Source organism: Biomphalaria glabrata, chromosome 2 (genome assembly GCF_947242115.1).
Source record: "Biomphalaria glabrata chromosome 2, xgBioGlab47.1, whole genome shotgun sequence".
NCBI classification, from domain to species: Eukaryota; Metazoa; Mollusca; class Gastropoda; family Planorbidae; genus Biomphalaria; species Biomphalaria glabrata.
The window spans coordinates 27,098,124-27,120,237 of NC_074712.1; the positions used below are offsets into that span (position 1 = coordinate 27,098,124).

At 37.3% G+C, this 22,114-nt stretch overlaps 2 protein-coding genes across 4 annotated transcripts in view; both read right to left on the bottom strand.

Annotated features, from left to right (window-relative positions):
• Nucleotides 1-20,449, bottom strand: part of LOC106050893 (uncharacterized) — a 32,952-nt gene extending 12,503 nt beyond the window's left edge. Inside the window, exon 1 of one of the 3 annotated variants that reach the window (XM_056019795.1) lies at nt 20,432-20,449. The gene's annotated coding sequence lies outside the window, so the exon portion shown is untranslated. Of the gene's footprint in view, nt 1-19,657; nt 20,344-20,431 lie in introns of those variants that run through there. The other 2 variants (XM_056019792.1, XM_056019794.1) reach the window with 2 other exon arrangements.
• Nucleotides 2,828-3,715, bottom strand: LOC129924664 (uncharacterized). Its single transcript, XM_056021137.1, has 2 exons — nt 3,441-3,715; nt 2,828-3,383 (listed from the first exon to the last, which is right to left on the bottom strand). The coding sequence occupies exons 1-2, from the start codon at nt 3,713-3,715 to the stop codon at nt 2,828-2,830; spliced, it is 831 nt and encodes a 276-aa protein (XP_055877112.1).
• Nucleotides 20,450-22,114: the final 1,665 nt, after the last annotated feature.

Sequence of the window (22,114 nt, forward strand, 5' to 3'; positions counted from 1 at the left end):
TTCATCAAATGTAGGGCATAGATGTTTTTTTCTATAAAAAGTGACTTCACTGTTTGAGCGTATGTCCCCTGCATCGAGTTTCTCTTTCTGGTAAGCTTAGCTTCCAAACGTTAAACCAGCCCAGCAGTGAAATGTCAACACGCACTGTCAGAGAGATTCTGAAGGAGATTAGACTTTGTGCATAGAATCTTCTGACTCACTCATGGGAGTTGCCTTCTATTCAGCTCAATGACTCATTGTAACATTACGTCTGGTATTGCGCTCGTATTTTGGTGTGGGTTATCAGACGTCTGGCAAATGGAGGATATGTCCTTCTTTTGGGGGTCGTTTCTTTCGTCCAGCAGGCCTTGGCTTAAATTGCGTAAAAATTGCTTTCGTTATATTGTTTACTTTATTTTTGAATTTGTTCAATTACAATAGTACATATCTTCTGGTATTAACACAAACTTTATAAATATCAGAAACATGACACAAGTGTCTTGGGCATTGACTATCCCCCCCCCCTTCCCCTGAACGATTGCTCAAATAGTCAAAAGAAACCTAAGACTTATTAATCATTATTAGGCCTATGACTTATTAATCATTAGGCCTATGCCTTATTCATCATTATTAGGCCTATGACTTATTCATCATTATTAGGCCTATTATTTATTCATCATTATTAGGCCTATGACTTATTAATCATTATTTGGCCTATGACTTATTAATCATTACTGCGCCTAATCCTGACGTTATTTTTGCATTCCTGGACAAGAAGCTAATGCCAAGAACGATTGCGTCAAAAAAAAAAAAAGGTCAAAGGAGACAAAACAGAGAAAGACTCTACATTGACTTTCTGAATGAAGACCATTTTGTAGGATCTTTGCATGACTTTGTTTTTAAAAAAATATTTTTTTCTTGTTATTTACGCAAAGATGATAAAACTGTGCGATTAGAAATATTTATACCAATTGTTTTAGTTTAGCGCATTTACATACTTTTAGTTTTCTCTCAATGCGCTATGATCCTATCACTTATCTGAACCAGTTGGGAAAGGGGATGTAGAACGAAGGGGGTATCTCTGTTAATGTTACGGTAATCGCTTTTTTTGTCCTTCTTTGTAAGGTTCCATCCTCTTTTTGCCCTCTTTTATAAGTCTATCCTCCTCCGTTTGGTCAGACTTTGTAAGACTATCCTCCTCCGTTTGGTCAGACTTTGTAAGACTATCCTTCTCCGTTTTGTCAGACTTTGTTCGTATAGGAGTTTGGTAACGCTATGGAAAATAAAAATGGCCGAAAAAACATCTGTTTTAACATATTGACCTCCTTCAGTCGAAGAGCCCTTTTTAATGTGACTTTAGAGCTTTATTCTGAAAAGACATTCTCGTCCATATAAAACGCAGGTTGATGTGATATTCGCTTTCGTGGTAAATACATAATGTACAAAAAAAAAGGCATAATAAATTAAAACCTAATTCAATAATTAATGAAGTGATCTTTCTGATCACAGCACGAGTTTAGGTGCGAAGTTTCCTCTGGATAGGATCACGTAACGTTATCAAATGATTCCAATTTGTGACGGTCGACAGGAAAGTGAATATTGGAAAAAGCAAAAATGATGCATGTTTAAAGAGATACATTGAAAGAGAAACAGTCTAAGTTTCGAAATAGATGCACTTGTTGCTGACACAGATGCACTTGTTGCTGACATAGATGCACTTGTTGCTGACATAGATGCACTTGTTGTTGACATAGATGCATTTGTTGCTGACATAGATGCACTTGTTACTGATGCATTTGTTGCTGACATAGATGCACTTGTTGCTGACATAGATGCACTTGTTGCTGACATAGATGCACTTGTTGCTGACATAGATGCACTTGTTGCTGACATAGATGCACTTGTTGCTGACATAGATGCACTTGTTGCTGACACAGATGCACTTGTTGCTGACACAGATGCACTTGTTGCTGACACAGATGCACTTGTTGCTGACACAGATGCACTTGTTGCTGACACAGATGCACTTGTTGCTGACACAGATGCACTTGTTGCTGACATAGATGCACTTGTTGCTGACATAGATGCACTTGTTGCTGACATAGATGCACTTGTTGCTGACATAGATGCACTTGTTGCTGACATAGATGCACTTGTTGATGACATAGATGCACTTGTTGCTGACATAGATGCACTTGTTGCTGACATAGATGCACTTGTTGCTGACATAGATGCACTTGTTGCTGACATAGATGCACTTGTTGCTGACATAGATGCACTTGTTGCTGACATAGATGCACTTGTTGCTGACATAGATGCACTTTTTGCTGACATAGATGCACTTTTTGCTGACATAGATGCACTTGTTGCTGACATAGATGCACTTGTTGCTGACATAGATGCACTTGTTGCTGACATAGATGCACTTGTTGCTGACATAGATGCACTTGTTGCTGACATAGATGCACTTGTTGCTGACATAGATGCACTTGTTGCTGACATAGATGCACTTGTTGCTGACATAGATGCACTTGTTGCTGACATAGATGCACTTGTTGATGACATAGATGCACTTGTTGATGACATAGATGCACTTGTTGCTGACATAGATGCACTTGTTGCTGACATAGATGCACTTGTTGCTGACATAGATGCACTTGTTGCTGACAGATGCACTTGTTGCTGACATAGATGCACTTGTTCACTTGTTGCTGACATAGATGCACTTGTTGCTGACATAGATGCACTTGTTGCTGACATACTTGTTGCTGACATAGATGCACTTGTTGCTGACATAGATGCACTTGTTGCTGACAGATGCACTTGTTGCTGACATAGATGCACTTGTTCACTTGTTGCTGACATAGATGCACTTGTTGCTGACATAGATGCACTTGTTGCTGACATAGATGCACTTGTTGCTGACATAGATGCACTTGTTGCTGACATAGATGCACTTGTTGCTGACATAGATGCACTTGTTGCTGACATAGATGCACTTGTTGCTGACATAGATGCACTTGTTGCTGACATAGATGCACTTGTTGCTGACATAGATGCACTTGTTGCTGACATAGATGCACTTGTTGCTGACATAGATGCACTTGTTGCTGACATAGATGCACTTGTTGCTGACATAGATGCACTTTTTGCTGACATAGATGCACTTTTTGCTGACATAGATGCACTTTTTGCTGACATAGATGCACTTGTTGCTGACATAGATGCACTTGTTGCTGACATAGATGCATTTGTTGCTGACATAGATGCACTTGTTACTGACATAGATGCATTTGTTACTGACATAGATGCACTTGTTGCTGACATAGATGCATTTGTTACTGACATAGATGCACTTGTTGCTGACATAGATGCACTTGTTGCTGACATAGATGCACTTGTTGCTGACATAGATGCATTTGTTACTGACATATATGCATTTGTTGCTGACTTAGATGTACTTTTTGCTGACATAGATGCACTTTTTGCTGACATAGATGCACTTTTTGCTGACATAGATGCACTTGTTGCTGACATAGATGCACTTGTTGCTGACATAGATGCATTTGTTGCTGACATAGATGCACTTGTTGCTGACATAGATGCACTTGCTGCTGACATAGATGCACTTGCTGCTGACATAGATGAGATGCACTTGTTGCTGACATAGATGCACTTGCTGCTGACATAAATGCACTTGCTGCTGACATAGATGAGATGCACTTGTTACTGACATATATGCATTTGTTGCTGACTTAGATGTACTTTTTGCTGACATAGATGCATTTGTTGCTGACATAGATGCATTTGTTGCTGACATAGATGCACTTGTTACTGACATAGATGCACTTGTTACTGACATAGATGCATTTGTTACTGACATAGATGCACTTGTTGCTGACATAGATGCACTTGTTGCTGACATAGATGCACTTGTTGCTGACATAGATGCACTTGTTGCTGACATAGATGCATTTGTTGCTGACATAGATGCACTTGTTACTGACATAGATGCATTTGTTACTGACATAGATGCACTTGTTGCTGACATAGATGCATTTGTTACTGACATAGATGCACTTGTTGCTGACATAGATGCACTTGTTGCTGACATAGATGCACTTGTTGCTGACATAGATGCATTTGTTACTGACATATATGCATTTGTTGCTGACTTAGATGTACTTTTTGCTGACATAGATGCACTTTTTGCTGACATAGATGCACTTTTTGCTGACATAGATGCACTTGTTGCTGACATAGATGCACTTGTTGCTGACATAGATGCATTTGTTGCTGACATAGATGCACTTGTTGCTGACATAGATGCACTTGCTGCTGACATAGATGCACTTGCTGCTGACATAGATGAGATGCACTTGTTGCTGACATAGATGCACTTGCTGCTGACATAAATGCACTTGCTGCTGACATAGATGAGATGCACTTGTTACTGACATATATGCATTTGTTGCTGACTTAGATGTACTTTTTGCTGACATAGATGCATTTGTTGCTGACATAGATGCATTTGTTGCTGACATAGATGCACTTGTTACTGACATAGATGCATTTGTTACTGACATAGATGCACTTGTTGCTGACATAGATGCACTTGTTGCTGACATAGATGCACTTGTTGCTGACATAGATGCACTTGTTGCTGACATAGATGCATTTGTTGCTGACATAGATGCACTTGTTACTGACATAGATGCATTTGTTACTGACATAGATGCACTTGTTGCTGACATAGATGCATTTGTTACTGACATAGATGCACTTGTTGCTGACATAGATGCACTTGTTGCTGACATAGATGCACTTGTTGCTGACATAGATGCACTTGTTGCTGACATAGATGCATTTGTTACTGACATATATGCATTTGTTGCTGACTTAGATGTACTTTTTGCTGACATAGATGCACTTTTTGCTGACATAGATGCACTTTTTGCTGACATAGATGCACTTGTTGCTGACATAGATGCACTTGTTGCTGACATAGATGCATTTGTTGCTGACATAGATGCATTTGTTGCTGACATAGATGCACTTGCTGCTGACATGCAATTAAGGCCAGAAAAATAATTGGAGCTGGTATCAGCTGTTGGAGAAGAAGATTCTCTGGTGTCTAAAAGTGTATATCTAGCAGGAAGAACATGAAGCAATGCCAAACTGATCACAAGCCATTTACGTAAAACTAAACACTATAAGAACGACGTAGCTCTAAATGTCTCAGAAAGTTTTTGATGATTTTACAGACTATCCATAAAAGTATGTTTTCAAAGACAACGCATTGGAGTACCACCTTGGGCGTTAGAAGTTATGCTACTGAAGAAATGCAAAGTATTTTTGTATGGGATACCCAGTGTTGGATTTTACGACATGTTGTTACTTACATAGAGTCTTTATCTGTGACATTTTTGATAAAATAGTAGGTCTATCTATGTATTGTAATATAATCAATAATACACGACTTCATTCTGACTTTCTAGAGACATGATAGGAGACAGATGATTGGATGATAGGAGATATGATAGGAGACAGAGGATTGGATGATAGAAAAATGATAGACAGATGATTGGATGATAGAGACATGATAGGAGACACATGATTGGATGATTAAAGACATAATTAAACTAAAACGTTAATATTTATTTTGGAAGTTTTGTCACGTTGATAAGTTGTCACGCTGATAAAACTGTCTTAACAGTACATGCTTTTTGTTTCAATCAGAGGTGGGGAAACAACGGACCACGAGGAGCCAATCCGGCATGGCGTAGTTTCTGCATTGGGAGAGCGAGGGTTGAATCCCCACACCAAGGTCAGGGAGACAAAAGATAAAAATAACATCTCCTTTCAGTTTTCTTCTTTAGCCTTTCCATGTCTCACTCCACAGACAGAGACATTTCCACAGAGACGCCAGGTTGAGAACATAAAAAGCTGGGATACTCTAGACACAGACGTCAACTGGTAAGAGCTATGTTGTGTTGTTATGGTTCAAGTATTCCCAGGTTTGTGCCTCGGGCGTAGGAGGTTCACTAATAGTTCAACATTTGCTATATCAGTTTATCTATAGATAAAGTTGATCAAAATATTAGTGTGTGTGTGTGTGTTTCATGGGCGTAGCCAGGATTTTTTTCGGGGGGAGGGGGTGGTTCCCCCCCCCGACCCCACTCCCCCCAGCGAAAAAAATTTATATGTATTTATGTGTGTGTGTGTGTGTACATAATCTTTATTACATTCTGACTCTTAATTCTTTTGGAAGACTTTTATTGTGCCCTAGAATACGTTCTTCCATGAGTTGGTAGAAAAAATGTAGATTCCGCGCCATTACTAGCAATGGGGTCTGGGGGAGCGCTAGGAGCGCCCATGTGTAGAAGAAAAGCAGTTTGATTTGATTTGAATAGAACACGAATAGACTACAGTTCTGAACAATAAAAGGCTAATAGATGAAGTGTGGCGATGCAACGGTTAACACTATGAGACATTTTCGTCCTTCTCAGTCTAAAAACAGACTTTAAATTGTAGAGTTTTAAACTAAACGAACTTTGGACTACAGTGGATATCACGAGAGTTTGAGCATGTAACTTGATCAGGGTTTGGTTTCAGGTCACACAATGTACAGATCAGAAGAAACATAAACAAAGAATGAAACACCAGTGGAAATGTTGTACATCAAATGTTTTTTCTTGCATTGTCAACATTTGGTTGGAAAGTGAGACTAGAAGAGTTGGCAAGTCAATTCACGACCAAGAGACTGCACTTATATGGTCTCAAGAGTGAAGACAAGTAAATCTAACCAAACAGAATAAATATTATATATGAGGAACAGAATAAATGTATCATATGAGGAACAGAATAAATGTATCATATGAGGAACAGAATAAATGTATCATATGAGGAACAGAATAAATGTATCATATGAGGAACAGAATAAATGTATCATATGAGGAACAGAATAAATGTATCATATGAGGAACAGAATAAATATATATGAGGAACAGAATAAATGTATCATATGAGGAACAGAATAAATGTATCATATGAGGAACAGAATAAATGTATCATATGAGGAACAGAATAAATGTACCATATGAGGTTATAACGCATAATGGTTATAAATGAAAAACCTACAAAGACACCAAGAACATCATCTGTTACATACTAATATTGTTGTTTTGTTTTTTTGATGGCTATACTCAATATGTTGCAAAAACAAAAACAACAACCCCACGTTGACATGTCCTCTTGCCCTGGACTGAGATAGTTCGATTAGAGCAGGAGTGTTGGGAGTGATGACAGAGTGCTGAGAGGGCAGAGTGCTGAGTGGACAGCGTGACTCACTCTAGACTGGTCATCATTGGACAAAATAAACAAGTAGAGTGAACTTTGACTTAGGATCTTACTGTTGAATCTTTAGTAGGGGCCTATTTGTATCCCACAAAAGAATCACAAATGCCAATCACAATGAAAGGTTTTCACGTAAAATGTTTGACACCTTTAGGATGTTCCTTCAGAGTTGGAGATAATCTCTACCCTAGTCCAAACAGGACCACGGGGATGGCAGCGGGCAGGGTATGAACCCGGGACCTTCGAGACGACCGAAGGACAGTCCAGCGCACATATCGCAGAGATAGGAAGCCATGTAGTTTTATAAAATGTATGGAGATTCAATTTACATTTTATTTATTATAATCGTTAACATTTTGTGTATTGTATGTGTATTTTATATATACATATCTATATATATATAATTCTCTACATGGCTCAAGATATGGACACGCAAGCAAGAAGTAAAGGAAAGATTACTCTTTTATTTCTGCAAGTCAAACGAACTAGAGTTACACCAGGAAAAAAAAAGAGGGGGTGGGGGAGAACAAGTAGTATTCTAAATAGTCACTAAATAGCAGGGCCAGACCATTGTGACCAAGAAAGATTATTCTTTTTTTTTTATTTCTACCTCAGGTAGCGGCGAAAAAAGAGGGAGGGGGGGGGGCGAAAACAATTAATCTACTCTGTATTCACCTTCGCTTAAGAGCAGGGCCGGACTCAACCGTTGTGGGGCCCTATGCGAAACGGATTTCGCGGGGCCAAGCTTGGGTAGGGATAAGGATAATAAGTGAAATTTAAGAGTTTTTATAAGAAAATAAATTCGTCTTTGCATTTTATTCATTCTTTACTACGTACAGAATTACTTTACGAGCCTTGCGTGTAGCGAAGTCATACAGCATATCAAAAAAATTATATTTCCTACATAGATTACGCTCAATAGCAAGAATTACCAAATGTTTGAATCTATCTTCGAGAATTGTTGAACTAAAGTAATCCTACATTAGTTTGAGGCGCGAGAAGCTTCTTTCACCAGATTCCAAAATTACGAGATAATGCCGCTTTTTTTTATTATCGCGCGTAGGATTGGCATTTTCCGTATTGAATGACACCCCAAAATGACAATTTTTGTTTATATATTTCATGAGATTGAATTGTATGTGTTTTCTAAAGATTTTAATAATTTCCGGATATTTCCAGGACTTTTTCGTATATTTTGTAATTTCAGGAGATTTCCAGGGGCTCCTGGTAAATCGACAGGAGGCCGCGGGAAATCTGTTATAAGTTATACAATGGTTTAATTTAATAATTTATACACCTAGAATTAGCGCGGCTCCTATGAAAGTGCGGGGCCCACCGGCGCCTTCGACATAGATCGAAAACAATGTTCGCTGACCTACTACGTCACGAACCAGTCTAATGGCCTGGGAGTCACGGGCCCACTGCGGTCGCATAAGTGCGAAGCCCACTGCGGTCACCTAAGGCCGGCCCTTCAAAATAGCGGCGCATGCTACGCCGCCGGTCGACTAGTAGGCTTTTATTATAATAATCTTTATTATCCATAAAACATTTGTCTTACTATTTAGTATTTGTGCATTGCACCATTACAATATTAATAATTGATGAGTATTGAGATTTCAGATTTCCAGATTGTGAAGATTGTGAAGTTGCCCCGAGTCCATCCAACTCTAAGGAAATAAAGGAGGTTGGTCATTGTGCTGGCCACACTTTCGTTAACCATCGGCAATAGAAACAAGGAGAGATTTCTAAGGAGATTTTTATAATCTGCTACCAAAGATCGCAAGGTCTGAAAGGGGTACTTTTACTTTTTTCTTTCAAGTATTGTTAAATCTACGCAAATATTGATACAAAGTGCAGTAATGTATTACACGCTAAACATGTCTCAAAATTATCGATCGCATCATTAAAAAGCAAATGCCAATGTTAATACTTTTATGCCAGCGCTTCTGAAACTGTGGAGGGCTCGATGCCCTGATAAAGAGGGAGGGAGGGAGGGGCGAAGTAGCTCAATTTATTTTTCTAGGACCCCCAAAAAAAAGTTTTATTTAAATTGTTGTTATCAATCCATGCTTTAATATTAATCAGGTTCAATGGGGGAGGGGGGGGGGCACAGGTCGAAGTTTGAGAAACACACACTGGCTGTCTTGAATTTGTTAAAGATTTCAAAATAAAAACAAAATGTTACAGATAGAAATGAAGTGAAGAGGTTAGGGCTAGGGTTAGGGTTAGGGCTAGGGTTAGCAAGAGCATGAGACATGAATATGCAAATGTGTGTCATCATGTCTAGTAAGCAACCTTCCCAACCCCTCCTCGGCACACAGTAACACATACTCAGTGACAGTAGAACGGTGTTAGCAGTGCCGGTTTATCAAGATCTAACAAGAGAGAAAGGTTTATTAAATAAAGGAGACGAAAATCTTGACCTATTGGGACGTCTAAATAATCGAGTTCCTTGACGTCCTATTGGTAACACAAAACTTACCGGCAATGAAAAAACTTGACGTCCTACTGGTAACACAAAGTTTATCGGTAATGAAAAAACTTGACGTCCTACTGGTAACACAAAGTTTATCGGTAATGAAAAAACTTGACGTCCTACTGGTAACACAAAGCTTATCGGTAATGAAAAAACTTGACGTCCTATTGGTAACACAAAACTTACCGGCAATGAAAAAACTTGACGTCCTATTGGTAACACAAAACTTACCGGAAATGAAAAACCTTTAGGTCCTACTGGTAACACAAAACTTATCGGCAATAAAAAAAATTTGACGTCCTATTGGTAACACAAAACTTACCGGCAATGAAAAAACTTGACGTCCTATTGGTAACACAAAACTTACCGGAAATGAAAAACCTTTAGGTCCTACTGGTAACACAAAACTTATCGGCAATGAAAAACCTTTACCAGGTTTCAATAAAACCAGACAATAACTAAAGACTTGAAGAGCCGAAAGAACCAAATTTAAACTGGGAGGGTTTTAAAAGCAAGACTCTGAATAGGGGAAAACTTGTCTTATTGATTTCCGACTTCTTGGAGCTTGCTATGTGCAACTCTATGTAGTAGATAAGAAAGACAAAGTAATAAAGTCTAATCTCTAGGTACACTTTATGATCATCTTAAGATTCTTAGATAACAAAATGTTTTTTTTTTGTGTGTAAGAGAGAAAGAGATGAAATAACAGTCTGTGGCCTACAAAGTTAGTCTGGTGTTTTTACATAACGTATGATTATCTTACTATGCAGTGATGCACTAATTAGCTTGAAGGTATACGTTCTTACACGTGTGACATAGTTGTGTGCTATTGGTATGTGTGCACACGAGACAAATTTGTTTGTCAATAAAAAACAACAACAAGATAATACATTTAAAGACCAAGCAATTTTGTCATTGTCACTCTGTTTCTAGAAGTAAGTAGTCTAATGGTCTCTAGAATGAAACGAGTGTCTCTAGATATTAGCTAGTTTTAAGTAATAACTTGAAGATTAAGCAATGATTACCTCAAATATGTATCTATACCCCTCTTGAAATTCAATCATTATCTCTAGAATTGTTATATGAAACAAAGACTTACTACTTAACAGCAGCGACGAAAATAAAGGAATATCCACCCTACGTATGTGTCTAAAAGTGTAGCCGTGATGTATGCAAGAATGAAATAAAACTTGATGTAACAGGGCACACTTCATGTCAAAGGTTATAGGCAGATGTAATGTAACAGGGTACACTTTATGTCAAAGGTTATAGGCAGACGTAATGTAATAGGGCACACTTTATGTCAAAGGTTATAGGCAGACGTAATGTAACAGGGTACACTTCATGTCAAAGGTTATAGGCAGACGTAATGTAACAGGGTACACTTCATGTCAAAGGTTATAGGCAGACGTAATGTAACAGGGTACACTTTATGTCAAAGGTTATAGGCATACGTAATGTAATAGGGCACACTTTATGTCAAAGGTTATAGGCAGACGTAATGTAACAGGGTACACTTTATGTCAAAGGTTATATGCAGACGTAATGTAACAGGGCACACATTATGTCAAAGGTTATAGGCAGACGTAATGTAATAGGGCACACATTATGTCAAAGGTTATAGGCAGACGTAATGTAATAGGGCACACTTTATGTCAAAGGTTATAGGCAGACGTAATGTAATAGGGTAGTTGTAATACATAGACTGCTATTGGACTTGTATACTCCATTAATCGAGTGACATGGCTGAGTGGATAAGCGCTTGGCTTTCGAACCGGGGGTACATGCTTCGAATCCTGGCGAAAACTGGGATTTTTACTTTCGGAATCAATGTTATGGCGCCTCTGAATCCACCCAGCTCTAATGGGTACCTGTCAGTAGTTGGGTAAAGTAAAGCTGATTGGTCGTTGTGCTGGTCACATGAGACCCTCGTTAACCATGGGCCTCAGAAACAGATGAACTTTACATCATCTGCCCCATAGATCACAAGCTCTGAAAGGGGGGAACTTTACTTCAATCGTGTGATGTAGGTATACTCTTACTTTCTTAGCAACTTAGCCTCTTAACACGACATACATCTAGAAAAAAATCTTTGACATATTACACTCCAGTTTTTTTGTCGGCTTATTTGTATGTCTATCTCATTTATTTACTCATCATGATTTATGTCGCAGTTTAGGTTAAAATTAATGTGTTAGTATTTATTATGAATGTTATAAACACAAATTTCAATTGAAATCAAATTGAATTAAACTAAATCACCAATAATCTTGGAACTGTCGTAGAACAAGTTGCATGCACTTTTAGAACCACTACAAGATCGGTGGAAAATGTGGGTCCAGTGATCATCTCCAGGACAGTGTCAGTCAGTCAGTCACCTCTAGTCAAATAGAACTTCAAACTTGACCTTCCGTTGCTCAATTGGTGTGATTACTTCGTACTTTGCTAATCATACATTCCAGCAAGTCTGGGCAGGTCAGAGGGGAAAGGTCAAACTGAACTGGTCACCAGGGACATTTTTTAGTAAATACATTTATTTTACAAGAACAAGATGGTGTTTTGTTTTGAACTTCAAATAATTACCTATAAACATTAATGGAAAAAAATAAACTATTTAGATGTCGGCTTTTTTAAGTGACATTTACTATAACGGTTAAAAGTAACAAGATATTTTTCGCTAAATACTTAACAAATTAGACTGTGCAAAATAGATACTTAAATTTTTAACGTAAATTTATCCAGCAAGAATTACTATGTCTACTGGAGATAGATTGATAGTAGTGACTGCGACATTCTGAATGTTAATAGCAGTTATAATATATATAATTTATTTTTTACATTTCCATTTAAGTCCATATCTTTTTGAATATTTCATAGAAGTGAAGTTCACATATTTAATGTATATATTTTTCAATGTATTTGTATATGTAGAACTTTGTTTTATTTTTTATTCTATAGTCTTACTTTTCATTTTATTTTAAACGTCGAACAAACAGAAAGTCTTATAGATTTTACCCAAAGTCTGACTAGATGTTGTTTTACATCGTAATATAAAACTTTGTATACTTTAAAGACTGTCATTCAAATACAATTGAAATGAATTACACATTTTTATTAACTTTATGAGAGAGCTCAATACATGTGACATATTATACGGTCAATGGAATATGTCAACTATCAGAATGATTAGACTAACACAACTAAGTTTCTAGCAAAGTTTTATGTAAAATTAATATCTAAACATTGATTTTGTTCAAACTATTTTGATATATTAGTTCTCCTGTGGCATTTTACGTCTCGAGAGACGGTCTTTCCCTTTGCAACTTTTTGTGTGACTAAAGAGGCCAATCCTTGATACACAGCTGTCTAGTATCTATTACATAATAATATAGTATAAGTATGGAATGGAACAATTGTATGTTTAGCAGACAAAAATGAATCTTTTCATTCTTCCATAAAACTTATAGGTTTTGGCTTGCTTTGTGTTTTTATTATTATTTTTGTAGCATTAGATTTTCCAGTTCTTTCGTTTCACTTTTGTTGAAGAGATTCAAGCTGGAAGCTACTTGATTACCGCTACATAGGTAATACATTTTGTTGAAGAGATTCAAGCTGGAAGCTACTTGATTACCGCTACATAGGTATTACATTTTGTTGAAGAGATTCAAGCTGGAAGCTACTTGATTACCGCTACATAGGTATTACATTTCCGTCGTTAAATATCCCATGACCTAACTGTAGCCGTTTGTTCGGCTCGCCAATGATTCTCTCCCCTCTTGTTGTCTCTGTGTGCTTGTGTGTATCCCAAAGATAAAGTAACGCTGAATGTATCCTTGAATTATTTGTATTGCTTCGGATGTACGCATGACGCGCTCTAATAGTTTATACGTTTATAGAAAGGCGGTTCCCTTCTTGACGTTGTAAATAATGCTGGTCATTTTCTGAACGTTACACCGTAGTCCTCCTTCTGGCGCTAGAATTTCTGGGCCACAGTTGAAAGAATGGCGGCCACGCCCACATAAAGTTGTGAATATTAAGATCTATTTATAGACACGAGTTCGACATGTGCCGAGATAACAATGGCAATTTGGTTTTTAATTGCTAGTTCATTTTCCTTGCAACATTGTATTGACGAGCACCAGACAATGACATACAGGGGGGGAGTGGCACAGGGAGGACAACAAAAAGGAGAAAGAAAAACAGAGATCAAGGAAGTGACATTTTTTTTGTGTCCAAATTGAAGGTAGACCTTCTAGTAAAACTAACAATGAACCTGATCTCCATGTATACAGAAATACAAAATGTTCTGCAGCTTTGGTCAACAAAAGAGAGAGCTTAAACTGATTTAATTGGTGCTGTCTGGGGGGAAGGGAAGTTTGAGACCAAGCTAATACTCTGAGACAATGAAAATTAGATGTGTTCATATGCAGGTCAGTTGGACGTATTCTAAAAGACATCCTTTATTAAGAAGAACTTAGTAAATCAGATCATAGGAATGTCTAAACCTCAACAAAGAGGGTTCTATTTCACAAACGTGTTCCCAGACTGCCAGTGAGACTATTTGGGCAGCGTTTAGAAAAGAAAAAGATAAGGACATTGGCGGTAGGGATGTTCACATTCAAAGAGAATCACAGTGAAATTCTCTTTAAAGAACCTGCATACGTTCTTTAAACAGTCAAATACAGTAAAAGAGGGAGAAATAAAGAGAAAGAGATACGAAAAGATGTGGTAGCGATGTTACCTTAGGAAACAGTTTTACAAAATGAAAAGAGAAAAAATCGGTAGAAATTTTGAAATAAGTAGACAAAATAAATGACATTAAGGATACCATAATGAAAGATCACTTTTACCAACATAATAAAAACAAGGTAACAAAGATAGTGCGTGTGGAAGTAGAAACTCAGAATAGGCCCCCGAAGTGGTCCATTTAAGGAAGGTAAAAAGGCAGCTTTCAATATTTCCAGCAAGACTATCAGACGCTATGAATTACAAACTCTCACCAACCACAGCACTCTCTCAGACGCTATAAATTTCAAACTCTCACCAACCACACAGCTCTCTCTCAGAAGCTATGAATTACAAACTCTCACCAACCACAGCACTCTCTCAGACGCTATAAATTTCAAACTCTCACCAACCACACAGCTCTCTCTCAGAAGCTATGAATTACAAACTCTCACCAACCACAGCACTCTCTCAGACGCTATAAATTTCAAACTCTCACCAACCACACAGCTCTCTCTCAGAAGCTATGAATTACAAACTCTCACCAACCACAGCACTCTCTCAGACGCTATGAATTACAAACTCTCACCAACCACAGCTCTCTCTCAGACGCTATGAATTACAAACTCTCGCCAACCACAGCTCTCTCTCAGACGCTATGAATTACAAACTCTCACCAACCACAGCACTCTCTCAGACGCTATGAATTACAAACTATCACCAACCACAGCTCTCTCTCAGACGCTATGAATTACAAACTCTCACAACCACAGCTCTCTCTCAGACGCTATGAATTACAAACTCTCACAACCACAGCACTCTCTCAGACGCTATGAATTACAAACTCTCACCAACCACAGCACTCTCTCAGACGCTATGAATTACAAACTCTCACAACCACAGCCCTCTCTCAGACGCTATGAATTACAAACTCTCACCAACCACAGCACTCTCTCAGACGCTATGAATTACAAACTCTCACCAACCACAGCACTCTCTCAGACGCTATGAATTACAAACTCTCACCAACCACACAGCCCTCTCTCTCCGCCAAGACACAAACAAGACACGTGTACTGGCCGATATTATTTTATTGTTAGGCCGCGACTGACGACAAGATACGGAGATACGAGCCTATATTAATTTTAATTATTACATTGTTAATATTCATGTGTATTCAATGAATTGATGATTAAGAAGATATGGTTCAATGTCAACCTGGCTTATCTGATCTTATTGAATGATTATCTAATTCATCATTCTCTATAGAGCCGATGTTACATTCAAGGCCTCAAGGAATACACTTTTCCCTTTGGTTAAATCTCTTAATCGTTTCCTGTGGTAGTACATTGCACTGCAAGTGCTTAAAATGAAACAATGCTTATTAAATGATTTTTTTTTAAATATATAGGATTTTGTATACATATCAAAAACATTCATTCACTTTTGAAACAAAAGTAAAAAAAAATTTTACAAACTAACAAAAAAAATTAGCATAAATATTTTTGAAGTATACTGGAATAAGAATCTCCTCAGTAATATATTCTCCCGTGTTTTTTTTTATATTAATAGTTAATAGTTGTAAAAAAAAAAAAGGTAAATTGTTTGCATATTTAAATTTTTTAAAAACTAAATGATTCCCTTTCAGAAAAGAAAAAAGCCGCTACATCAGAGCTTTGAAAGATCTAAATCATCGCGATATCGGATTTTCGATATCTTTTCTAGTTTCTTTGTTTAAACGGAACGGACGGACAGACAGATCACAAATAACTATTAGCGACTATTCCCCTTTTGAGGACCGCTAAAAAATACTTTACTTGATTCCACCGTGCTGAAACATAACTTTGCTTAGAACTCATCTCAATAATCCAAAACAAACAGAGGAGGAGGCATGCTAATGGAGTGGCCCAATGGAGAAATACTAGAACAGTCAATTGTAAGGGGAGCACTAGCAGGTAGCACTCTAGTAAACCACTTCAGCAGGCCGAACTGAGAGATAGTCTTACTGATCAATGCCAGAACAGTTCTACAAATCCTGAAAAACTCTGAAGCTTCCAAAAGAAAATAATTCAGAACAGCTCTTGTAAACCTCAACAACAACAAGATACTTTTCTCCAATGGGTCCCAGAACACAATGAAATAGAAAGAAATGAAGAAGCAGACATACTGTCCAATGAATGAATAAACATTTTAAAATGCCTCTCTAGTCGGAAGAAATGAAAAAATAGAGAGCAAAATAAACGCGAAATCGACCAGCTCTCACCCAAAGTTCAAGAAAAACGCCACCTATTGCAAGCTGTCCGACACGACTAACTTAGAATTTGTTAGACTCAGAACCGGACACAACATAACGAGACGACATACGTTCTGGAAGCTAAAAATAGGGACACGTGAGATTAGCAATTGTGGAGCATCACCAGAGAATGCCGACCATGCCATTCAAAGCTACAGACTCTATCGAGAAGCCCAAATGAGACCCCCCCCCATCCCTTTCGTTTAGAGTAAAAATACTATGGAGAGCTGCCTAACTTGAAACCACTGCGCCACAGATAAAAACTTCTAGCCTGAACATGAGAAGGAAGAAACGATTCCAATACTTCGCTTATCAATACGTCCGTGTTCTGTGCATTGAATTGTAATAACTTAGAATTAGTTCAAGATAAGCCGAACACTAGGTCAGATATACCTTCAAGTTTGGTTGCATTGTGCTAGAAACATTGTGCGACAAACTAAGACAACAACACACAACTTCATTAAACACTCTGTCCACCAGGTTTTAAAAAACAGAGAAAAGTTTCAACAATTTCATTACAGCCATACTTGACAATTTCATTACAGCCATACTTGACAATTTCATTACAGCCATACTTGACAATTTCATTACAGCCATACTTGACAATTTCATTACAGCCATACTTGACAATTTCATTACAGCCATACTTGACAATTTCATTACAGCCATACTTGACAATTTCATTACAGCCATACTTGACAATTTCATTACAGCCATACTTGACAATTTCATTACAGCCATACTTGACAATTTCATTACAGCCATACTTGACAATTTCATTACAGCCATACTTGACAATTTCATTACAGCCATACTTGACAATTTCATTACAGCCATACTTCACTTATGATTATTAAAACTGAGATCAACTAAAATTTATTAGCTTTTCCATTTTTCTTCTTTATTACTATTGACAACTGACAAACTCATGTAGATCTATAGGTTTATCAATTTGACTGAATTAGCAGCAGTCTAAAGTTCAGCTGAGTTCATGAAATACAAGAGCCTGTTATTTCTAGACAAAGTTTTTATTCATCTTAAAATGCAATCTAGAAATCTAGAGCTAGAGTTGAAACTTGTCTAAGAACAAAAAAAAAAAACAGACATTATTTCGTAAGCTAACAGCTTCATTTATTTTCGCAGCTAAGATATTTTTCTATAAGCTTAAAAAAAAACATTTTAAAAGGATGTGATACAATGTAGTCCTTTTTGTACAAAGGTAAAGTATTTAAGTATGTAGCGAATGTCTAAATGTAGGTGTGTGTGTGTGTGAGAGAGAGAAAAAAAAAGCGAGAGTGTGTTACAAAATACAGTCAGACTGTTGTGAACAAAAAGACACTTGGCTATGTTTACTGTCTTAACATTTTTAAGGGCGTTAACAGAGACATATCTTTATGTCTTGTCACGTGTATAAGATTGAATGTCCCTCTCTGAAACAAACAAGTTGACTCAAGTCCGTGTGTTCTATCCTTTCAACATTGGACATTCGAGGCCTACAACTATAAATGATGAGATTTTCAAAGGCTAATCTTTGTGTTTATGTTTAGGTATCACGGTTAGTACAGAAATAACAAGAGGGCCAATAAAGATAACAACCAGTAGGTTCTAGGGTTCAAATCCTACTTTGGTTTTAACTTCTTTTCTTGCTTCCACTCGCATCATACCAAGGTTTTATCTACACCAGAAATGATGACATAGAGATATAGGTCACATTAACCGGGTCTTCCAAAGGAAGTCAAATAAAGAAAAGTTAAATGATGATGTTTTATCTTTCAGAGGGATTCTTACAGATAGACGATCATCAAATTGTAGATATGACAGTAGAGAGAGAGACAGATTGAAGCATAAGTGCTAAAACATTATCATAATACATGCATGTTCATGTCAATCTATTGGTTGCTAGAAAGTGACATTATAATGTCAGAATGTTGAACAAAACAAATGGAAGCAACTCATATGTCAATACACAATTTATTGTAAGTGTAAATATGTTAAATTACTTCCATGATAGAAGGCCCTAGTTATAACTGTACATAAAAGGGGGGTTAGTTCATCGCATATCAAATAGTTCTAACTACTGCTGGGTTAAAGTTATATATATATATATATTATCTAAGCATTTTAGGCCCAACATTCCTTCAACTTTACAATTATAAAAAAGCCGACATACAAATTGATAGGCTTTTATATGTAAGCGGTAATGAGGGATCATTTAGCTCTTCATGTTCAGTATCTATTTTGTTGAACTTCCTATCCATGTCTGGACATAAATGACATAAAAGTTAAAGCCAAGATCTAGATCTATCAAACAAAAGAACTACACACATGTCACGGTCACAAGGTTAAAGTTAGCACACTTCTATGAAAACATTGCTAATAAACTTGTAGATCTAGATCTAGTAGGGGGGGGGGGGATATAACGATATAAGGCAAGGTATGCCTATATATAGCCTATAATATAATATATAGGCTCTTAAATATAATGTGTTGTAGACTTTAATCATTTTATAAAAGAAGTACGGCTCTATTGTATAAATATTTGAGCTAATGATAATAGTAATAGATCTAGAGGCCTACTTAATAATAATCAAATAATACATAAAATGTATTCAATATAGATTCTAGGATATATAGGACCTAGACTACATAGATTTATATTGCCATTTAAAATTAGAATTTACATCTAGATCTATACTCTAGGTTTAGTAGATCTAGATCTAGGTGATAACTAGAAAGTAGAAACACAGTTTTCAGAATTTAATAAAGTAATCGAAACTAGTTCTAGATACCATGTTATTTTACTAAATGTAGATATAGCTCTACTAAACCTACCTTTTGTTAGATGATAGATCTAGGTCTAGATACCATGTTATTGTACTAAATGTAGATATAGCTCTACTAAACCTACCTTTTGTTAGATGATAGATCTAGATCTAGATTTGACGATGAAGTTCAAGTCTCTTTATTCCTGTCAAACAAACGTTTGGATGTTTTCGCTGAACCCTAAAATCCGGGGGGGGGGGGGGGGGGGGGGGGGTTGTTTCTGAATGACACAAAAGTCGATAGCACGAATAACTATTACTATTAATAACACGCTGACTGTTTATTTTTTATTGCTATCTGAAAATACTAGCCGTCTATTTAGATTTAATAACTTGTGAATAATGATGTTTCAATGTAATACTTTTGTGACTAAATATAATTAGACCCAGAGCTATCAGCAGGCTTACGACTTCTGTGTCATTTCCGAGTCCGCTATCAAGTCATTGTAGCCTATTAATAATAGTCCAATTACACGTTCAAATGGACACATGTAAGAATCGTACTTCTACAGCAGTGATTTTCAGTACTTCCCCTAGAAAGAAATAACAGCCTTGTCGTGCCAGTAAAGAAACATGAATGTAACTGGTCAAAACGAACCATCTATTTTGGACTTTTCGGGGCGTCACTCTGGCCTCTAAAAAATGTCACCGGTAGACGCGTGCAGGTACTGGCCTGGACTGTTTGTGAGACTGCGACACCGCGAGCCCGTGTGTTTGCGTTTGTGAGTGTGTACTTGTAGGCTTGTAGTGTGTGTGTGTTTGCTCAGCCATTTAGCTTACCTTTAAACACTGGAATGTCTCGCAGTTCAAAATAAGATGTTTGTGTTACACCCGTGTAACGTATGTAGGCCCCTACACAGTGTAGACTACATAGGCCTGCAACTACGTAGATTGAATCTATTCAGCTCTGATAATTGACAGGAATGTCACTATTACTCTGTGCAGCAGTAAAGACTAAAGTTTAAACCTAGTTTATCTACTTTTACTAAACAATAGAACTAACTAGTGTGTTCATAGGCCTCACAGGCGTAGCCAGGGTGGGTTTAAAGGGAACCCCCCCCCCCCCTCTTTCACGAAATGAAATTTATAGTCACTTGTTTTTTTCGTTGTTTTTTTTTATACTGAAGTGGAGATTTTAATATTAAGCCACCACTGACACAGCGTTGCCGACAAGGGTTTGTAATAAAAAATTCCCTCTTCAATAATAATAATTAAAAAACTACACGGGGGAAGGGTTAGTTTACTCAAGGAAAGTTAGCAGGGTTTAATCTCTAATTATCAAATGTGGCCAAGGGGGTTTTGAGATTAAACCCCCTCTTCCAATAAAAGAAACGCAAAGCTAAAGTCATTAACTTACATAAGAGTAGCTACCCCACACACACACACTTAGATGGATGCAACTGTATATATATATATAATTCAGTGGCGTAGCTACCAATGTGCGGGTGGTGCGGGCCGCACAGGGCACCAAGTGGAGAGGGGCACCAAAATTCCCCCAGTGTGTATTAATTTCCTATTTCCCCGAGCGTTTCAGTAAAAACGACTAATTGTATGGACACGAACAAACATAAACTACTGTATTTTAAACATGAACTAACGATTTATAAACTAGTCATGTCGCTATTTTGTTTCATCTCCATGACTATTTCTTCCATACAATGTAAGCTCTAGAACAGTTTGAATCTAATTTACTAGATTTATTTCGGACACACGGTACATGTTGTTACTACACGGATCAATGCTCTGTAATATAAAGAAGAAGATAGGCCAACCTTTTTTTTTACTTCATTGTTTAGTCCATTGGTTTAATCTAGAATCTAGATATTGAGTTTACAAATATATTTCTAAACTCTAGCTCTAAACAATTGTCTTAGTTTATTCATTTCTTTATGATTCTTAATAGTTTAATTTTTGAAATAATTATATTGTAATGTCAATTTTTAAAAATAAGCTAACCTTTGTTTTCTACGAGTTTTTTTTTAAAACTAACTAGTTAATTGTAATACTGTAACGTAAACAAAATGATGAACAGTGCCCAAGACTGACTAGTCTGGCTGGCGCCTCAAAACCCTTTTAAGCTCAGACGGAGAAGTCGGCATCTCTGGTTCTGTCCAGTCTGTGTAGTCTATAAGGGCCCCATACCCAGATCTATCGGGGTCCCTCATTACCGACCCATCGGTGTAGCAGAAAATGGCATCTGATGGGAAGGACTTTAGTGTAGCTGATGCCAAGTTTTGGAGTATGGCAGGTGTTAATCGCCTCTTGGTGGCTCCCTCTTGCCCTATAAGGGACATGTTTATTTGTGGGGCTGGCAATTAAAATTTAATCTCCTCCACGGAGGGCAAGTATTAATTTTTCTAATAGGAATTCTATTAGTGGAGAGCCCAGATGATTTTGACAAATTGGCCGCAATGTGGAGGAACGATCGCATTTTTATGCGGTTCCTCTCTCTCCACTGTTGCA